This window comes from Cervus canadensis, chromosome 15 (assembly GCF_019320065.1).
Source record: "Cervus canadensis isolate Bull #8, Minnesota chromosome 15, ASM1932006v1, whole genome shotgun sequence".
NCBI classification, from domain to species: domain Eukaryota; kingdom Metazoa; phylum Chordata; class Mammalia; order Artiodactyla; family Cervidae; genus Cervus; species Cervus canadensis.
The window spans coordinates 13,688,314-13,710,789 of NC_057400.1; the positions used below are offsets into that span (position 1 = coordinate 13,688,314).

The window sequence follows — 22,476 nt, forward strand, 5'->3', positions numbered from 1 at the left end:
GTTCTCATGCAGGCTGCTGCTGCTGCTGCTGCTAAATCACTTCAGTCGTGTCCGACTCTGTGCGACCCCATAGACGGCAGCCCACCAGGCTCTGCCGTCCCTGGGATTCTCCAGGCAAGAACACTGGAGTGGGTTGCCATTTCCTTCTCCAATGCAGGAAAGTGAAAGTGAAGTCGCTCAGTCGTATCCGACTCTTAGCGACCCCATGGACTGCAGCCTACCAGGCTCCTCCGTCCATGGGATTTTCCAGGCAAGAGTACTGGCTACCCAGGTTCAATTCCTGGGCAGGGAATTAAGATCTCCCTTCACACCACTGCTCACTGGTGAATTGCCAAGATCACCTCTGCCTTTCCTTGAACTGTTTGCCTAGAAAATGTACACAACACCTCAGAGATTCAGTTCAAATGGCACTTTCTTATCTGCTGGTCTTATTGCAAAAGAATCTAATTACATCCTTCTATTTTGGTGTTCTATTGACCCTTGGACATACTTAAAAATTTTTTTTTATAAATGTTAGTGTTTATTTTTTTGTTATTTAAATTAGCATATTTGTGTCTTCCTTCCAACAATGTGTCTCCAGGGCAGAGAAAATGCTGCATGGATCTTTGTAACTCCAGCAGCAAGTAACAGTCCAGACCTAGAGATGTCAAAGAAGGGCGAGAAGGAGCAGTAGAGAAGACAGGGAGTGAAACAGACAGAGATAGAGAGGGGGTGAGAGATAAGAGAAAAAGAAAGAAGACACCACAGAAGACAAAGAAACAACAATACCCAGGTAGGAACCTACCGTTCTCAGTGGCGTTCAAGCAATTGTGACATTTAAATAACTAAACGCCAAGAACTTTCCCAAATCTTAGAAATAATGGAACTGTCAGTTGTGATGTCCCCCCTCCAATTTTCAGTATGTGAGCACATGTCAATGACATCCTCTTCTGGAGTCTGAGAGCTTGGATGGAATTACCAGGAAAGAGAAACAACCTTTCAGCAGTTTGCTGATGCAGTGAGAGACAAGACTGGAAGCTTCCATCTGCCCTCTTTGCCAGTGAATGGAGAGAGCCTGCCTAAGAATGAAACCAACTCATAGGACGGTGGGGCTGAGAGACGGAAAAAGCTCCCTGACATGGTCTGCACCCCTGCACTAGTCCATGCCTTCATCCACTGCTACACCTCGGTTTCTAGTTACAGTCTCTCTGTGAAGTCCGTTTGAGCAGGGCCACTATGACCTACAGTTGTAAGAGTAATCACAGAGTGCCCTGAAAGAATAGCAGGACTGCCTGCATTGTCGCTTTCCCGAGAATTTAGATCTCTGAAACCGTCTCAGCCGTGTCACTGTATCCAATGCTGAGCAACACGGTGGCTCCTAGAGGGTGGGTTGGGTGCTTCTCCCTAATTGCTGCCCCATCACAGCCATTTCTGGGGTTCTTAACTTTGGGGAGCCACTGCTTCATTTAAACAGATATGAAGAAATCTAGTTGCGTAACTTCTTGAAAAGAATGGTCATGAGGTAAGCATTCTACTGAAATATGTGTGTATAAAGGTTTGTTGCACCAGGACACCCATCATCTCATTATAATAAGGAAAAAGTATCAACAACCTAAGTAGCCAATGAAAGTGATTAAATAAATGGTACTCAGCATCCATTCGATAAATTTCTGCTAGCCATCAAGACATATTTTAAGGAGCACTGGATCACATGGGGGATATTTTTGATATATTATAGAAAGAGCAAGCTACTATCTGTATAAAGTGACACTTATGATTTTTAAACTTGATTGGCATCATTGACTCAATGGACATGAATTTGAGCAAACTCTGGGAGATAGTGAAGGACAGGGAAGCCTGGCATGCTGAAGTCCATGGATTCACAAAGAGTCAGACATGACTGAGTGAGTGAACAACTTGATTAAGTACAACAGAGGAAAAAAATGGCTGAAAATACACATGCCAAAATGTCAACAGCATGTATTTCTGATGGGTTACCTATTTCCTTATCACGGTGACTTGGATGGTAAAGAATCTGCCTGCAATGTGGGGGACCTGGGTTCAATCCCTGGGTCTGGAAGATTCCCTGGAGAAGAAAATAGCGACCCACTCCAGTATTCTTGCCTGGAGAAATCTATGGACAGAAGAGCCTGGAGGGGCTACAGTCTACGTGGTCTCAAAGAGTCAGACACAACAGAAGCAACTAACACTTTCACTTTTCATTATTTCCTTATATTTTCCTAATTTTCTATAATGTGAAAATTAGGAAATTTTTATACTGACTATTGACTATTTTTATAATCAGAAATCTGTTAGTGCAAAGTTACATACTGACATAGGAAGGAATATTTTTTTTAACCTTCAAGTCCCTTTACCAAAGAGGAGCTTTTGTCTCTAATCTTAGTTCATTGATCGTTGCTAAATGACCAACAGTTGTATAGGAATTAATCAGGAGAAAGATATACACCATGTAACTTAAGACAGGTATGTCTGGAGCTACCTGTCACCAGGCTGTCGTAGAAACTAAAGATTAAAAGGAAACAGCTAAAAAGAAAAAAAAAAGGAAACAGCTAAAGATTTCTACTTAGACAACCACCAGTATGTTGCTTTATAACTTTAAAATTTTCTTTTTATAGTGTCTTAGGATAAGAGAAGATGGACTTCTCAGGTGGTGCTGGTGGTAGAGAACCTGCCTGCTCATGCAGGAGACAGATGCAGGTTTGATCCCTGGGTCAGGAAGATCCCCTGGAGAAGGAAATGGCAACCCACTCCAGTATTCTTGCCTAGAGAATCCTGTGGATAGAGGAGCCTGGAGGGCTACAGTCCATAGGGGCACAAAGAGTCGGGCACGTCTGAAGTGACTTAGCATGCATGAAGGAGAGGACAAAAATGAGAGGAATAAAAAGGTAAGAACTTGGAAGTCAATCAGGAATGCCATGCAGCAGACTGTTTCTCTCATCAGCAAAGAGCCAAAGTCAGACCTAGAGTGTTTCAAACCCACAGCCATGGCAGGGGAGCCATCAAAGGCCACATTGGAATACCTTGATTATAAACTTTCCTCAGGTTCAAAAGCTCTCTGGCAATGGGCACACATGGGAAGGGCTTCTGCACTTGAGTCTGAAGATTCAGGAAAAGTACTACTAAAGATTGGGGGCAAAGAAGGGTTAGACTGAAAAGTGGTTGAAACCGAGTTTGGTACTGAACTGGACCTAAGGTGTTTCAAGAGCTTTCAGTATTATTCTAAAAGCTGTATTGGTGATTCTCAATTCTGGTTGTGCATTTGAAACACCCTCAGGGTTTTATAAAAACCCAGATGTTTAGCCTCCATCTTAGACTTAAAGACTTGGAATTTCCTGGGTTGTCTCATAGGCATCCAGTTTTTCAGAAGCTCCATTCCTGCACGCATTTCATCCCTCTTATGCTTGCAGATGTCATTGCTACATTTATATAGGAGTGAGTTATATCTCTCACTCCTAACTCATGGATTTTGCCCTTTCTACTGGGTGGTTCCCAATGGCACATCAGCATGCCCTAATGTCCCCTGTTTTTAAAAGAGTTCCTCTTGTACAATATCTCTCTCCAGCTATGACTCTTGCCCATCTTGGCTTGACTTCACCAGAAACCTTAGAAGAGCTATCCATCTCCATGCTGTCTCCATGTCTTTACCTGCCTACCGACTCAATCAGAAACTGTTGTTACCAGGCTTTTAGCTAACCCATCCCGTGCCAGAGCCAATGAGGATTTCTGTGTTTCTTCTCTCTTATTCCCCCCTCAGCATTCAACAAGGTTGTCCTTGAAACATGTTATTCCTCAGGCATCTAGGACACCTCATCGTTCTGATTTTCCTCCCAGCTCACTAGCTACTGTTTCCTGGTCTCATTTGCTGGCTCTTCTTCCTCTGCTGGACCGCCAATATAGAGGTGCCCCAGGGCCCTGCCCTCTACCTCCTTAAGGTCCAGCTTCATGGCCTTATTAATTTCCACAACATAGAATGTCATCTATATTCTGATGACACTCAAATCTATATATCTAGCCCTGACCTTGGCCTTGGATAGCCAATCGCCTATCGAACATCATCACTTGAATGTTTAATAGGCATCTCAATTCAACATGGACATAGCAAATTGATGATGGTACATTTCTTTCCCCAAGTCACCTCTTTTCCAAACCTTGCCTGTCTCAGAAATCTGGAACATCCCGCGTTCAGTTACTAAGGTCAAAAGCCTAAAAGTAATCCTTGTATCTCATTTTCTCTCTATTCCACATCCAATACTTCAGTAATTCCAGTAGGCTTTACTTCTAAAATATTTTCTTACTTGACTATTTCTTGCCAGCATAGCATAGAGAAACTACACAACTGGAAATCAAATTCTCACACTTAACCTGACCTTGGGTAAGTACCCAGCTTGCGTGGAACTCAGTTTCACTATCTGTAAAATGGGGATTATAATTATCATATACATCTCATTCCATGGGGTTGCTATGAAGATTACAATAGTGTATATGTGTACATGTGTACGTGTGTGAAAATCAGTACAATTCCCCACTAGCCCACTGATATTACTGTATAGTTTTATTGTTTTATTCCCTGTTAGTCTTAAGTTGCCCAACTAGACCAGTCTAATAATATGTTTTGTTGAGAGTCTGAAACAACCTCCTACCTGATCTTCTCTACCTCCGTCCTACTGCTGCTGCTAAGTCTGACTTTAGTCATGTCTGACTCTGTGACCCTCTTGACTGTAGCCTGCCGGTCTCCTCCGTCCATGGGATTCTCCAGGCAAGAAAACTGTGTCCTACTATCAGCCCACAAATCAGCAAGAATTGTCTTTCTAAAGCACACATCAGATCATGCTACTTCCCTAGTTAAAAATCTCTACTGGCTTCCCTTTCCATGGATCATTATGTTAAAAGTCTTTACTGACCTAGAAGGCTTTAAAGGGTATAGCCTTTGTCTACTTCACTGAACTCAATTTCGTTTCAGTTTTCAAATCTTATACCTTATTTCCCTAGGACAAAGTTCTTACTTCTGTTCCTCTAAATTGCCAAGTTTTCTACCATCTCTGGGCTTTCACACTTACAATTTCTTCTTGTTTGTCTTCCAGACACTTACACAGTCATCTTCTTTTTTTAATTGATATACCTCCACATGACCCAATATGAGAAGCCACTGGAGATAAATACCTCTCCCATTTCCATCCCCAGAGTCTCTACTACTGTGTAACCTCATTTTTTCTTATTCAGAGTGTCTTATTTATATATTCATTGTTTGCTTATTTATTATTTAAGTTTGTACATTTTGTCTGCATTCCCTGGGGTTGACTGGGGTTGAGGACCATGAAAATTGATCAAATCCCAGGGTCTAGAATAGTGTTTCGCCCATAGAAGGCATTCAGTTAATATCTATTGACTAAAATATCAACATATAATTGTGATGTGTGGCCAGATTTGAGAATTGCTATTCTAGACTACCTCATTTTAAATAGGAGTTACTGATTAACAAGAATGCTTAAGCTTAGCACTTTAACTGTCCTACTTTCAAGGAAAGTTTAACTGTACAAGAAAGCTATTCACTTTAACACATTTAATTGCCACATTTTTTCTGCACAGAGTAAATCTTTCCTATAAGAAGCTAAGTTCTTCTGACTTCAGGCTGTAGCTAAGGCTTCTGCAAGAACCTGGAGACTCAAAACTCCCAGATGGTTTCAGGCCAGTCCTCCTTCTGGCTAGAGTCTGAGAATAAGAGATGCGATGGGAGTTTAAAGTGAGTATAGGGATGTCCAGGTTGATTTCTGGTCAAGCACGAAGTTGGTTAATGCATGGGGAAAAAGGGCTTTTTGGCCCATAGGGAGAGGGTTTGGAGACAAGGAATTGTGCATTTCAAGGAACATGCCAAGAGCAAACCTGGGGCCTGAGGCCAAAGTCCAGGAGTAGAGAATAAGGAAGATACAAGGTCAAATCAATGGACTGTGAAGGTCAAGTCTGGGAAGAATCTTTGGATCCATGGTCTGGGATGGGGTAGGAGAAAGGAATGGCAGGGGCCTGTAACATGGTGGTGCCGTGCCACTGAAAATGGTGAGCTCTATTTTGAGAAAGCAGTCTCTGATAGCAGCCATGGAAATCTAAACTTTTCTTAAAAACAGAAAATACCATCCTTAGCACTTAAGAGTTAGAGAAAATGTCCAAGCAGCATCCAGATTGCCTATGTGGTCCTTGTGGCATAGACATGAAATATATCAAATGGTTTCTCCAGCAGACATTGGGACCCTAAATGAAAATTATCATTTAGACCAAGGGGAAGCAGTTGCTGGGTGGTGATGTCAAGTGTCCTGCTCTTCTGCATCAACACTTGACAAATACCAAAACCAAGGCACTGAGTGGAGAAAATAACTGCTAAGAAAAAAAAAAAGTGTGAGATGCATGTGTATATGAAATTATTATTTTGACTGCTGGCCAAGGAGTTCTTTTTGGAAGGTGAATAAATGCCTTATTTAGTAAAATACCTTGATGAGCCAGGGAACAGTGTGGAATGAGACCATGAATGAGGTGCAGAGACCAACAGAGCTCTATGTAATAACATGATGGGGAGTGTGGCTATGGGAGAGAAAATGTGTGAGAAAAAGCTGGTCTACGCCAGGAGGCTAGGAATTGAGGAGAAGTGACCAGTGAGGAATGCCCAGCAGCTGAGGGACTTGGAGGAAGGGCTCTCTACAGGGTGAGTGCAAAGCCCTTAGCCTTGGGGACAGTCTGCACGACCACATATTCTTCGTGGGATTGGATTTTGGGAAAAGTGAGTAAAGTGAATTCTGTTTCACCTGAGATTGATTCTGAAAGAAGAAAGAGGGATTGACAGTTGAATGGTACAGAAACGTAGCCCCTGGAATGACCACAAGAGAGAATGACTCTGAGGTAGGCATGGGAGCACTAGACTTTCTTCAGGCTGAGGGATCTGGTGCTTGGACAATGTATACTTAATTCTCAAAGTCAGGGACGGCTTGGCTATAATCTAGGTTGTTTTTTTAAAAATTCATTTTATTCAAGTACAGTTGATTTACAATGTTGTGTTAATTTCGATACAGCAAAGTGATTCAGTTATAAATATATATGCATTCTTTTTCATATTCTTTTCCACTAGGGTCTGTCACAGGGAATTGAATATAGTTCTCTGTGCTATACAGTTGGACCTTGTTGTTTATCCACTCTATATATAATAGTTTGTATCTGCTATTTCCAAACTCCCAGTCTATCCCTGAATCAGTTCAGGCTGGCTTTGAATAATATTGTGATATTCATCAAGAACATAATATTAAATGTCAAGTTTGTGTCTCTTCTTTTCTGCACCTGTTTGTGGAGCAGGAATGAATGAAATCGGCTTTCCATCACTCTGACAATCATAACTCTCTGCTTCCTACCACACCAGGGGCCAAGAGATTAAGGTACAAAAATATGATTGTTTCAAAAATACACTGATGGAAAAGAAAATATTTCTGTCTTTCTAAAATCTTGCCGCATGACATCAAAATTCACCAAAGTAATTTTGAAGCATTATGGTTAATTCACTAGCAATCTCCCAAAAGAGCATTTTGTTAAAGTGTAGAAATCTATGTGGGGGTCTGTGACCAGCTCTGACTACAGTCTATCAAAATCAGTCTTTTATCTTCTCACAGTAATTGTTAACTTATGCAAAGGATTCTATATAGAGAACACAAATATTAAATTTTTAAAAATAAAGTAACACAAAATTCTTGTAACAATCAGAGGATGTATAACTGTGTGTGTGTTTGTGTATGTGATATGATTTCTTTTTTTTATCTGTTTAGGTAGTCTTTGCGACCCGATGGACTGTAGACCACCAGGCTCCTCTGTCCATGGGACTCTCCAGCAAGAATACTGGAGTGGGTTGCCATTTCCTTCTCCAGGGGATCTTCCCAACCCAGGGATTGAACCTGGGTCTCCCATATTGTAGGCAGACGCTTTACCATCTGAGCCACCAGGAAGTTTAGGTAGACAATAGTGACTACTATTAGGAGCAAGGAGAGAGTTCATTTACTATTCAGTAGAGAATTTTAGGAAAGAAGTCATGACATTGTGACTAGAGAACATTAATTTAGGAAATAAAATATTTTTTTAATTAAAATTGCGGGGCTTAATGGCACTTAGAGATATCATTTATTGTATCCAACTGATCCTGGAGGCAAGAGTAGTTGCCTGAAGTGTAAAGATCTCTGTGAAAGAAAAAAATTACTGTTCTTTCTTACTCAGTGAGGGTTTAAAAAACATTCACTGCCAAAGACACTTTTTAGAAACCTCTTAGCTTGATTAAATAAAACGTCCTTCAAAAGTTGCCTCAGTGACAATTAGATGAACTAAAAGCAATTTTCACTGTGATCATCAATAAGACTAACAATTTAAGTATGTGGTTATAGGTAAATAAATTGTAATATTAATTTGTTCCTACAATAAAATCCAGTTAATTCAACCTCAAGACAAATCTAAGTTCTCAAAACTCTCAGATAACAGCCTCAATTTCCCTTGAGAAGGCCTTTCTACCTTTCACAGCGATTATCTTGAAAATGACAAATGAGAACCTTTGGGGAAACAGGTGAATATTGGCCTTTTGCTCAAAAGGAACTGCCAGAGGGTTCCTAAGTTGACCTCTCTTCTGCCCCATATGTGACATCACAGACTAAACCTTCAGTCACCCTGGTGTGGAACAGCTGACGTTTTTCATTCATAGTTCTTGTATTAATGATAGTACTCAGATAAATAGGGGGAAAATCATGTAAGGAAAGGCAGGAGCCTTGGAGTAGGAGGATAGAAAAGGCCATAGGCCAGGCACTGTTGTACAAATATTAACTCACTCAGCCCTCATTACTTCCCTGTAAGGTAAGTTACTATTATACCCAGTTTTACCGTTGAGGCAACAGAGGCATAGAGTCTAATTGATTTGCCCAAGGATTCAAAACTAGAAAATAATAAAACTGAGATTCAAACCAATCTGTGGGAATCTGTCTCCAAAGTCCATAATCTTATTCCTTTTGCTTTACTATTGCTGAGGAAATTAAAGTAAAAATGGCATGCGTCTAGAGACAACATGGTTGTTAGGATTGGGGACAGAACTGCAGAAGTCAGTAAAAGAAAAGAAGATCTTCCAAGGTCATGTTTCTTCACATTACCACAGGAAGTTTCAGGATTCCATAGAAACTGTGGTGAAAGTGAAAGTTGTTCAGCCATGTCCAACTCTTTGTGACCCTGTGGACTGTAACCCAAGAGGCTTCTCTGTCCATAGAGTTCTCCAGGCAAGAACACTGTAGCTACATTTTTAGATATTGGCTGAGGGCCCATTGTGCCTAGTTTAAGAAGAGGTGGCCTTACCATAGTCCTTGCTTAAAAATAATTACATTCCAGTATTACATGCAAACAAAACATTTATTGAAAGGAGGTAACCAACTCGTGGAACAAGGCATCTTTGCTGGATCTTTCAGCATGTGAACTAATAACTAAAATGCTCTTTGAGGGCTGCTAAAAACATTTGGGAATTAATAGTTGAAATGATGTCAAATGCCACTAAGTAACAGACCAGAAGTTTTGAACTGTTTTGGAGGACTACAGTGGTCAAAAACCCTCCTTAAAGCACCCTTAGTGCAACTTCACCTCTATTTATATATGTTTTATATGCTGAACTTCAGCATAAACTTTTTCTGTTTTTTGAAGAAACAGCTCTACTGGTTAACATTATTTTTCTTATAATTGTCCTTGCACAGTATTCAATAGTTTGTTTATTCATTCATTTATTCAATCATTAGGTATTGGGAAAATAAAGCAAGAATATCACTCAACCCTTCCTTCAAAGAACTTGCAATTTTAGGGACACTGATCTAGTTTGAGGGCCAAACTGAATTTAAGATAAATTATTGTCTTATGTACTCTTTTCAAGGCAATACAGTCATAGTTACCAGGTTAAGACTCATTCAGTGAAACAAATTTGAACGTTAAACTCAGCATTGACAAAGGCATCTCAACAGCAGCTACTAGATCCTATTAGTCTGGGAGAACTAAGAAAGGGAGATTTATCCTTTCTCAGAAGCAGTGCCAAGAAAAGAAGCAGGACAGGGTTATTCTTCTTTAAGCGTGTGAAAAATGGCTCCATGTCTTACCTCTAGAGCTCTCAGTCTTTCGAGCAGCCATCTGGTCTTCTCCTGCCCCTCGTCCGCACTGCTGCTTTCACTCCTCGCGTCCTCATCCGGCACCACGTGACGGCCTTCCAAAGCTGTCTTGTGCTTTCGCTCTCCTTCTGACAGTTTTTCCTGAAGCAAGAAAGAATTGTTGTTTTTAGTCATCTTCACTGAAACATGAGAAAGAGTTTAAGGCTGAAGAGTCTGGATCCTTCCTTTTTGCTTTCTTTCCAGGGCTGAGGTAGAGAAAATTTTGCTAAACACATTCTGAGCGGTGCTTGTATTAGTGGTGCTTAATACTATAAACACAAGAGATAACTTCAGTGAATTTTGGCAGGTTAAGTCATAGGGTTACCACCAGTGAATGCACATGTCCTCTGCCCTGTTTAAGAAGTGACTGAGCCCAAAAAGTTGTAGGTGAAGTCATGTGGTTAATTCACTTAGATCTGCACCATGAAATTCAGCTCTGCTCTAAACTGCAGGAAAGTAAGTCAATCTTGATACCCTGACTTGTGTATAGCTTAGTTCCTCAAAATAAGATCATCAAAGTCACTGGACGTGCAACCAGTATAAGCTAAAACAAAATACCACAAAATATTTAAATGGTAAAGATCTCAGAATCCTATGCTGAAACCACTTAGTTCCTTCAGCTCAATAATGACATGGCTCTTAAGGGCCCTATAGCCCCCTTTCTAGAAAATACTCCGGGATCTGTAGCATAGCCTTGAGGCAGACATAAAGTGTTATCTTGCCTGGCCTCCCTGTTCGTTGGTGGCTCCTTACTCAACCCTGTCACTTGCAGCTTTTTGGAAGTTGGGAAGTATGAATTTGAGCCTCATGACTGGCTCTTGCTTTCAAAGTAAAAAGAAATGTCAAGAGCATATCATATGAAAAATATGATATCCACTTTTATACATACATCAAGACACTGTGCTACAGAATCAGGTGTCATCATTCCATCACACTTTTTAACTCTAACCAGAATGCTGTAGAAATCTTTGTATTGTTACAGCTGGTTGCCAACCATGTGGGCTAAACTGGATTTCAGTGGTGACAGGTTTCTTTTATTCAGCACTAGACTGAGATCATTTGCAAATATAAAAGTATTAAGAGGTAGGATTCTTAAAAAAACCCACTGGGAAAATAACAGCATAAGCAGGAAAAAACAAACAAACAAACAGGTTTTTAAACTGTGTTCATAAAAGTGTTTTGCATGTTCTGAAATTGTTTAACTTCTTTTTTGAAAATAAAATATGAAGGAAAAAATTCAATGTATATGCACACATGTATAAGTATACATGCATGTATAAATACATAAAACATTGGAGACTATATAGAAACTTAACCCATGTTAATCTGTTTCCTAACAGATTTCAAGATATAATTTCCATTTCTTTATAGAAATGTGCAATTGACTAAGCAGGTGATAGCTCTTTATAAAATCAGGCCTGGGTGTGTCCACATACAATGCACAGGTGTGTCCACTTCTGTAGCTGGAGCTAGTTCAGTTCAGATACATGATCAGCAAGTTTAAAGTGCAGATCCCCAAGCCAAGACAAACATCCAGGACTGTATTTTTATAGCTTTGATTCTTTAAGGTTTGTTCACTCATCAGACCTTCATTTCCATGATAAGGACTTGAAATCTGCAGTTACAACTCAATTTAAAGAAATAAAGAGGTCCTTCTATTTCTCTTTTAAGATTCGAGAGCACTGTACTTAAACACTAAATTGCGATTACAAAGCATGCTTTAAAAAAATATATCATCTACCACTATTTCTGTATGTGTGTATATACACAGAAATAATTTTTAGATAGAATTATTCTATCTAATTAAAACAAACAAAGAAAAGTCACTGGTATAAACTGAAAGCCAAAAGACTTTGGGATATGGCAGCCAGATTCCACATCTACCATTTATCAGCTTTGCAAATAATGTTGGGCAAACTACTTAATTTCAATAACTCTTGGTCTTTGTCTCCTAAATGCTTAAATGAGGTTAACAGCTTCACACATAACATGCACACATCTATAGTCAATTCTCATTATTCATGATAGTTGTGTTCACTGAATTAACAAATACTGAATCATTGCTCCTAGGGGAGATATAGGGTTAGGTTTCTGGAGGCCTTTGGTTGTAACAGTTTCATCACTAATCAATACGTAATCTTGTTTTATGAGTGTTTCTATTTAAAGACATCTTGTTTAATATATATTGTTGATTAATTAGCACTGAACTAACCACAAAAGGCACTATAACTCATGCTTGAACAAAGCTTATCTAATACCCATTTTCTCCATGAGGCACATCACAGCCTTCTTGCACTTAGGAAAATTAGACAGCAGTTGACACCATGCTTGGGGACCATTTTCAACAGTGAGACCACTCACAAAAAATATAAAAAAGTGGCACTAAACCGAGTGTGAAAGCACACATTTCCAGTGGGAGAGCTGAGAAAAGAAAGCAGGACGTTGTTTTGGTTGACCTAAGCTGGCATAATACAGGTGTCGGATGACTTAAAGTCTTCACCCCTCTGCAAATGTCCGTGAATAACCACGAAAGCACTGCAGGCTTTCATTCTGGCGTTGCAAATAAATTTTCGGTAGTAAGTGAATTCAGAAAGTCCAAAAATAATGAGGACTGGCTATATATATACATACACGCACATTCAAGTGTCTAGGCACAGTGCCTAAATATTATTATATGAACGAACTGGACACAATTCAGCGTAGTATAGATTATATATGAGTATTTAGGTTACATAAAATTCAAGGGTCACTTTACATAATTGAAGAAAGGGTGATCAATGATGACTGGGAGGAGTGATTTTGTAGAAATGGAAATGACTTATGCTTTGGTGGAGTGATACCACTTGAATAGGTAGAGAGGCATAGGATGGGATTTCTGGTTAAAGAGAAAATTGGAACAAAGGCCCCCAGTCAGGAAAGTATTTTGTCCTTATTGGTTCATGAGGAAACCGGTTTGATTATACTGCAAGAAAAACTGAGAGGCAGGTAATAGAACTGGAGAGTAAAAGAAAGGGTTATTGGAAATGAGAAAGAAAAATTCAGACATCATTCATTAATTCATTTATTTATCCTATAAATGTTTCTTAAACACAAAGTATTGGCCATTTGATAGTCTAGTACTAGAGATATGGCAAACAAGACATTCTATACTCTATGAATTTGTATCCTAAGTGTGGGAAACACAATAAACTCCAAGTCAAGTCAGCAAGCTCTGTAACTGTAGCCAGTGGTATGTTTAGGGACAATATGAGATACGGTGTCATCAGCACAGGTGTGTCTGAGGAGGTGGTCATTTAAGCTGAGACCAAATGATGGGAAGGAAGCAGCTGGACAATGGTCTGGGAGAAAAACATTTCACGTAGAAGAAACAGCAAAGCAAGCACCCAGGGGCAGGGCTGAGCTCGTCTTGCTGACCTGTTGAGGGAGAGGCTGTGTGACGGAGCACAGGGACCCCCAAGAGTAAAGAAGAGCAGGGAATGAGATTAGAGAGTTGGACCATGGCAGTCTTTCAAGGCATGGAAAGCGGGTTAGGTTCTATTTTAAGTTCAGTAAAGTGGAACTGGAGGCTGAGTAGGGGAGTGATAAGTTCTGGTTTACATTTTAGAAATGGCATCCTAACTGCTACAGTGGAGAATGGGCTGTGGAAGGAAGGAGCCAGGAGACCAGCTGGGAGGGTTTTCTACAAGAATGAATAAAAATCAGGAATGCTCTGAAAGTACTGGATGAGAACTTACTAAAACCAGTTTTCATACTGGATGGTAGGCCTGACGCCCTGGATTTAAAATCCTGGTTTTACAATTGTGCCCCTTGCTGGGCAAAACATTCAACCTTTTCAGTCCCTCAGTTTCCCCCAGATGTAAGGTGAAATGGATAGACTAAATATCCCTTGCAATATAAAGTTCTAAGAATTCAATTATTCAAGACACAATTTTCAGGGAGAAAAGTTATTAATGTGCTCAATGGTAACAGAAATGACAAGAATGACAAGAGGACACAAGAAGGACCTCTACATTTTGTAATAAGAAGGTTGTTAGTGGGAACTTGAGAGCTATTTGACTCAAGTGTGATGATGGTAACCAAATTGTCAGTGGTTATGCAAAAAGTGAAAAGAGAAAATAGCAGCAATTTTCTCAGATGCTTATTTGAAAGAGTGGCAGGGAAGGAAAGGAAATATAAAGAACTACAGCCAAAGAGCATTGAAGAGACAAGTGGAAACCTTGATTTCAAGATGCAGAAAATTGAGTTATTTGAAGAAATAAAGAGAACAGATGGAACTAAAGAGATGCTAGCAAAGATGGTATGAAAGTAGAAAGAGATCTCCCAAGCAGAGAAGGCAGAGCATGAAGGGCTTTGAAGGAAAAGTCAATGTTTTGTTTTGTTTTTGTTTTTTTTTAAATGTGGTTCCCTGCAAAATATCATATCACAGCATAATTTCCCAGTTAGTACTGCAAGTCCTTAGTTAGTGTCTAGCCTGGGTTCTTAAAGAACAAGGATTTAAGTGCACGTAGTCCATTTGATATACACAAAAAACACCAGTTGGGAAGTGACTCAAGCAAGGGAGCCACTGGAGGGCATATGACTAACCAACTGAAGTTAAATCCATGGGAAACTCAGGGAAACGGAACAAAGCCCAGAGCTCAGAATCATCCCACCCTAGGGCCAAGGGTGTATGTGTGTGTGTATGCTCAGTCATGTCCGACTCTTGTGACCCCAGAGACAGTCACCTGCCAGGCTCCTTTGTCCATGGGATTCTCCAGGCAATAATACTGGAGTGGGTTGCCATTTCCTTCTCCAGGGGATCTTCCCAACCTAGGAATCAAACCCAGGTCTCCTGCATTATAGGCAGACTCTTTACCAACTGCAAGGGAGTTGGGACATTCATACACCAACCTCCAAAGAATCAGTAATTGGGGGCGGCTCCTGGGGTGTCAGTCTCCAGGCTGCCACAGGCAGTAAGGTTTTTAAAAATATTTCTCACATAAAAGCACTCACATAAAAACACAGACACTGATAGCTAGAGATCTTGGGAGCACTCTGGATGACTTTGGGGTATGGGCAGAGCATCGTCAATGTCCTCTACAAGTGGAGAGGAGCTTTGTGACTGCTTTATATGACCCCACCAGGAAAGAAAGCCACATCTGTACACTTCTCAGGCTTAAAAGCACATTTTAGTGTGCTTCAATTCTACTAATAAAATGCCCTAAGACAAATCCAGTAAGCGCGGTAGAGTTATCCACCCTATCCTTTTCTTTACTCTTGTTTCTTTAAGCACGTACCAATGAGAGTGTTGGATTATAATGTAATATTGAGGAGGAAGACAAATGGAAAGGACTTATTAAGTAAACAGAAGAGCAAAAGAGGAAAATAGGTGGAGAGAAACAAGGAGAAGGTAGAGTTCGGGGAGAGCTGGATGGCTAAACCCCATTGACAGATGACTACTGTCGATTTCAGACAGGAAAGCTCTTGGATTTATATTATGCTTAAAAAGCATGACCAAATTTTTTAAAACTTAAGTATACAAATTCTATACACACATAAATAACCCATTTCAACCAGAAATATTAATCCCTTTGCTATTAATAATTAATCTCCTGTGATTTACCTGGTAAAAAGAGAGCAGGACAGAGGTCAGAGACATATTTTAAATAAAATGTATTCTTCATGTAAACCTCTAAGAGGGAAACAAGACAAATGAGCCAAGTCCACTCCTGAGAATGGCAAACTGTGAAGAGAGTAAGTTGATTCCAGAAGTGACCTGTTTTCATGTTTCAGTCCTTTATGGACTTTAATCAGCAGTGAATTCTATAAAAGAAGCCACCACAAAAAACTTTCACTCCCCACATATTTCACATATGGTTGAGACCATAAGCTTGTTGCTCTCAACAAATACCAGTGGGTATGCAGGAAGTTAAAGATTTAGAAGCTCAGTTAGTATCCAAGGGTTTAAATCAAACTCTGCCTTGAAGGTACATAAAGCAATCCTTGGAGCTGTAAGTTTCTTTAAGCGGTTCCCAGGGCAATGATTCACCTGTAGGGAGCCCTATCTTTTGTTCTCATGTAATCAGCATCATCAGACCGATGTAAAATAATATCGAGCAACACAAAGCTTGCAGGTGCGTCAGCTCAGCTCAGATAGATGACAGTCCGGGGGCTCAGTTAGTGCAAAGAGCAGGCAGGACAGCTCCTCACTGACGGCCAGCTACTATTCAAAAACATCATTGAGGAAAGTGATCATAAGACCCTGCTCCCAAATTATGTCCTATTCATCTTTTGGTCAACAGCTTCCCCTAACCCAGCACAATGGGATTCAGGCAAGGTTTCATGAGGTCATCTTACTTTATAACTAATTAATCAATCCATCCATCTAATACATATGTACTGAGTAGCTTTTGTATGCCAGGCACTGTGGAAGATGCCAGAGGTAGACAGGTGAATAAAAACACATGTGGAGCCTATTGTCATGAAGCTTAGAGTCTTGTGGAAGGAGACAGTAATCAAAATGTCACCAGCAAATATAAAATAACACTGTGATATGTGCTGGGAAGAAGAGATTCCAGGGGCTTTGGAAAATCATTACTAGAGGGATGCAAGAGAGGTCAGGAAAGTCAATGCTCATGTTTACCACCACGGCAGTTGACCAGGAAATGCCCATGAGGTTGGGGAGGGAGAGAGCAGTTTTTAAGAAGTCTGAAAGGAGGCGTGTGTATCTGGGGAGGAAAGTGAAGCTCGATGGACTAATGAGACCACGCCACAGGTCGAGGAATGCTGCCTTTCCTCTGAGGGCAATAGGAAGCCATGGACTGTTCTCATGTACGTGTGCGTATGTACACATGCATACACATGATACGGGGGTGGGGGCAGTTGACAAGGTAGGGTTTGTATTTTAAAACAGATCCTGGTAAAGTGTGGAGGATGGACTGGAGTGAGGTTAACACAGACATGGGAAAGGTAAGAGCTACTGCAATAGTCTAAACAGGAGTTGACTGACCCATGATTCAAGTGACAATTTCACAAAATGAGACCTCATGGTCTGTAATTATGTTGTGATTTTGATTCTTTAATATGCAGTTACTCCAAGAATGACAAATACTAAAATTTCCTTAGGTCACTGTTGTTCAGAGTGGGTTGACAGCTGCTGGCATCAGTCACCCATTGGTCAATAGGTGTGGGAAGCAAAGTGTCGCTTCTTTAAAATGCAGATACCTTGGCCAACTTGGGCTCCAGTGAATCACAATATCTAGGAGTGAGGCCAGGGATCTGTAGTTTTAGAAAACACCTCAGGTAATACTAATCTATGCCAAAATTTAAGAGCCTCTGGACAAGATGCTTCAATATATAAGATAAATAATTTTTACTTTAGATAAGCTTTTGAGGTTGCCCATTTGATTTACTTCTTATAATTATTCTGCAGAATAAACAGAATAATTATAAGAATGCTGCAGAATTGCCTGGTGTACAAGCTTGGCCTTAACATGGTGGCACTGCTGTCTTCCAGCCCATGAACTGGGGGAGCGACATTAGGTCTGAGCCCAGGACTGCGAGGATGATTAAAGAACACAAATTTGGGCACGGGGAAAGGCAGTGTATGCCATATGTGGACATAACTTGGTATTTCATTTGATAGGATAAAGGGAGAGTCAGCCTCATCTGTTTCTTGAGGTCCATCAAATTCCATCTCACTGTGATCTATTCTCATTCAGAGTGGGAAGAGACCCATTTTAGTTTTAGAACAAGTAGAAATAAAAAATCTACATTCCAGTCCTAACTCTGCCTCTAACCAGCTGTGTGATTTTAGTCAAGTCACATAACTTCTCTGTCGCTTAATTTCCTCATCTGTGAATACAATGTACAGAAATAGACTATCGCAAAGGTCCCTCCTAGCTTTAAATGTCTACAATTTTGATCATCTGTAAAAATTCAATTTAGAAGAATAAGTATTTAAATACTACTGAAGTTCAGGAATGTTAATACAGAATGCCATTAAGGTTAGATCTGCCTAGAAGATACCGGGGGTAACAAAATCTGTTTGCTTCTTTCCAGAGTGTCTGTCTGTCTGTCTGTCTTCCTTGGGGAAAAACCTCCCCTCCCACTTTTTTTTTGCTGTGTATTTCTCTTGGGCCCTAGGATAGACATCACCTAATCTAATCTTTGATTTTTTTTTTTTTGCATTTAGCATGTTTCATTCTCTGTCTATAAGAAAGGAAAGACCTGATAAGCAATATTAAGGGAGAATTTAGTGAAAGATACTTGTAACACTCACAGGAAATCATGCCCAACGTGAGCCCTGTATGTGAAAAGAGCCTTTGCTTAGAGGAGGAATAGTTTCAAGTATCTTCTGGTTGCAAGTATTTTTTTTTAAATCACCCATTTCTCTATTTTTATTATTTTTAATTCTGATGGCCAACACAATGCCAATATACAGAAACTCTGCATATGTGGTAATAATAGCTATACTGTATTCCAGATCATTCATTATTTTTCTAAAGGAGATTGTCCTTAGCTCTTACCATGAAAAGGATGGAAGGAAGAAGGGAGGGCAAGAGGGAAGAGAGGAAGAGGAAGGGAAGAGACTCACCTCAAGTACACGCAGTTTTCTAACTTGAAGACGGCAAATGAAACCATGGGGATGTGAAGAGACAACCAACTATCTAACTCTGGAAAGACAGTCAAGGAAGTTGGAACATGTTTTTCATTTTGGATATCCAGCCATGTGTTAAATATCTGCCTACTAATTCATAGTAAAAATATAAAAATACATAATTTAAGACTGATCACTTAAGGAAGAGACTTGGGTGGTGTTAGTATAAAACAATAAGCCCTTTCCAGAACACAAAAGACATAAATTGTATCTAATATTTGTAGAACACTTCAGAGTTAAGCCAAATCACCTCATGCATATCATTTAACCTACTCACTGCCATGGGGACATAGAACAAATATCCTGGGCTCCCTTTATAGACAAAAAAACAGGCTCCAATAGGTTACAAAAGTATAACTGTTAGTCGCTCAGTTGTGTCCAACTCTTTGTGACCCCATGGACTGTAGCCCCAAGGCTCCTCTATCCAAGAGATTCTCTAGGCAAGAATACTGGAGTGACTTGCCATGCCCTTCTCCAGGGGATCTTCCCAACTCAGGAACTGATACCAGTTTTTCTGCATTGTAGGCAGATTCTTTACCATCTGAGCTGCTAGGGAAGGCCAATAGGTTATGAAGAGTCCTGTTAATATTTAGTGGCAGAGTCAGAATTTAATTACAGCGCAATTTCAAGCATCATGCTCTTTCTACAGGTCTAATTACTTCTTTTGGACTTTCCCATGTACCTATAGATCTATCCCTACTGCTAATTCTATCTGAGAGTCTGTGATCTTTATCCAACCATGGGCCATGCTGTGAGACCACATCTTCCCAAGGTTCTCTGGTCATTTATCCAGGGAGTAGGTGATTTTATCAGAGATGTTGGATCTGGCCTCAGGTGACCATCAGCACAGTAGATTTAACAAACCACAACCATTTCCATAGTTAACAACGATTCAATTACTTCAAAGCAGAAACACATACCTACTGTGTTTGTAAGCAAATGTAGAGGACAGCCGTCTAGCTGACAGCTGCCCCAGTGAGCCCCGGTGGCTTCAGCTCTGATTTACTTACTCATTTGTTGTCTGGTGGTGGGGAGAGTGCACAGAATATATTGTCACTTTAGCTAGCACTTCGGCAAACACCATAACAACATTCCCAGGGATTGCTAGCAGCTTTTGTTCAGGACTAGCATACTAAATTTTAAGGGGGGAAACATAACGTCAAATAAATCACAGGGTTTTAAAAGAACATCCAATTTGTTCACAGTTTAACATTAGTACTGTCAGGCAAAACATATAAAACTCTTCTTTTTCATCCCTGGATTTGACTTACAAAGTGAACTCAGCACACAGTAAAATCCCCAAGATTAAATGTGCATGATGGATAAGAGAACAAAGTGTTTTCTTTATGTCTCTAATATGAACCACGACCATTGGCGTATCAATTCACATCTACTCCACATTATTCTTCACTCAAAACACTCCTCAATACTGCCAACTATCTTCCATATTGAACAGCTCTGTGAAGGTACATTAATAAATTTTCTGATGATGCTTTTATTGCCTGTTCCATCTATCAGCAACATTTATTTCCCTTTAAAAAAAGTTCAATTCCAAAAACACTTTAAAGGAAAACTCTACTGTGGAATAGGATGATGTGAAAAAGTGAGCTGTAATTTTCATTATAGGCATGCTTCAGGTGGTAAGAAATCTAAAAAAAAAAAAAAAAAAGCAACAGAAATGATGTCCTTGTAGCCCATAAATAGTTGTCTGAGTGTAACTCAAGCAGAAAGAAACCAAAAATGCTAAGAATGTTATGTAGGGGAGAATTTCAGTAGTCAGTGGCTACACTTAAATGCTTGGACATCATTAAATACAATTCATAAGTTAACATCAAAATTTACATACAAAATCTCTCTTTTTCCTCTTCTGCTCCCTTTCTCCCATCTTCCTAGCTTTCAGAGAGAATTCATGGAACAGGAGAGCCAGATAGCCTCCAGAGAAAAGTGCCTGGGCTCAGCGAAGTGAAGTGAAGTGAAGTCGCTCAGTCGTGTCCAACTCTTTGCGACCACATGGACTGTAGCCTACCAGGCTCCTTCATCCATGGGATTTTTCAGGCAAGAGTACTGGAGTGGGGTGCCATTTTCTTCTCCAGGCTATCCCAAAATGAACAAATTATTCAGTCCTTAACTAGTTAGTGGTGGGTGGCTGCATTTATTACTGATGTCTTTATATACATCTCAACAGTCATGTTTGCAATTCCCGGACAGAATTTTAAAGAAAATTTAAGCAATTTAAAAATATTTCTATCTCACTGTCCCCATAAATATACAGTGTCAGATAACCAACATATACAAATTTTTGTTTCAGAAAATATGATCAATACTATATATATTATTTTTTGACAATTATTGCCAGGTCCATATTTATGTATCATCTGAGTTTGTTAAACTGAACTGAACTGACAAGTCTCTGCTAAGAAATGACTAAGTGTTCAAATACAATATTATTATTATTATAATAAAAAGTAATAGTTCAAAGCAGAGACATCACTTTGCTGACAAAGGTGCACATAGTCACAGCTATAGGTTTTCCATCAGTCATGTACTAATTTGAGAGATGGACCATAAAGAAGGCTGAGCAGCAAAGAATCAATGCTTTCAAAATGTAGTGCTGGACTGTTTACAATAGCCAGGACATGGAAGCAACCTAGATGTCAATTGGCAGATGAATGGATAAGAAAGCTGTGATACATATACACAATGGAATATTACTCAGCTATTAAAAAGAATGCATTTGAATCAGTTCTAATGAGGTGGATGAAACTGGAGCCTATTATACAGAGTGAAGTAAGTCAGAAAGAAAAACATCAATACAGTTTATTAACATATATATATGGAATTTAGAAAGATGGTAACAATGACCCTATATGTGAGACAGCAAAAGAGACACAGATGTAAAGAATAGACTTTTGGACTCTGTGGGAGAAGGCAAGGGTGGGATGATTTGAGAGAATAGGATTGAATCATGTATGTGAAATAGATCGCCAGTCCAGGTTCGAAGCATGAGACAGGGTGCTCAGGGCTGGTGCCACTGGGATGACCCTGAGGGATGGGATGGGGAGGGAGGGAAGAGGGGGGGTTCAGGATGGGGAACACATGTACACCCATGACTGATTCATGTCAATGTATGGCAAAACCCACTACAATGTTATAAAGTAATTAGCCTCAAATTAAAATAAATAAATTTTAAAAATATGGAATTCACATATGACTACCTGAAAAAAAATAAATGTAGTGCTGGAGAAATGTCTTGAGAGTCTTTTGGACAGCAAGGCGATCAAAGCAGTCAATCCTAAAGGAAATCAACCCTGAATATTTATTGGAAGGACTGATGCTGAATGCCAAGAGCCGACTCACTGGAAAAGACTCTGATGCTGGGAAAGATTGAAGGCAAGAGGAGAAGGGGACGACAGAGGATGAGATTGCTGGATGGCATCACCAACTCAATGGACATGAGTTTGAGCAAATTCCAGGACATAAAGAAGGACAGGAGAGCCTGGGGTGCTGTAGCCTATGGGGTCGCAGTCAGACATGACTTACAACTGAACAACAACATGGAGAAGAAAACTTATCATTCCAAATTCAATAAATAGGTGTTACATGCAGTTTACTAGGTCCCAGTTATAATGTAAGACTCTCGGGGGTTGGAATGTTTTA

General features: G+C 39.9%; 1 protein-coding gene across 10 annotated transcripts in view; it reads right to left on the minus strand.

Annotated features, from left to right (window-relative positions):
* Positions 1-22,476, minus strand: part of NCKAP5 (NCK associated protein 5) — a 1,111,865-nt gene that overhangs the window by 313,960 nt on the left and 775,429 nt on the right. For all 10 annotated transcript variants that reach the window (XR_006273101.1, XM_043487514.1, XM_043487515.1 and 7 more), the window contains one exon: positions 10,134-10,283. Coding sequence is in view for 9 of the 10 variants with exons in the window: in XM_043487514.1 (XP_043343449.1) it covers positions 10,134-10,283 (150 nt within the window). In the remaining variant the exon portion in view is untranslated. The remainder of the gene's footprint in view (positions 1-10,133; positions 10,284-22,476) is intronic.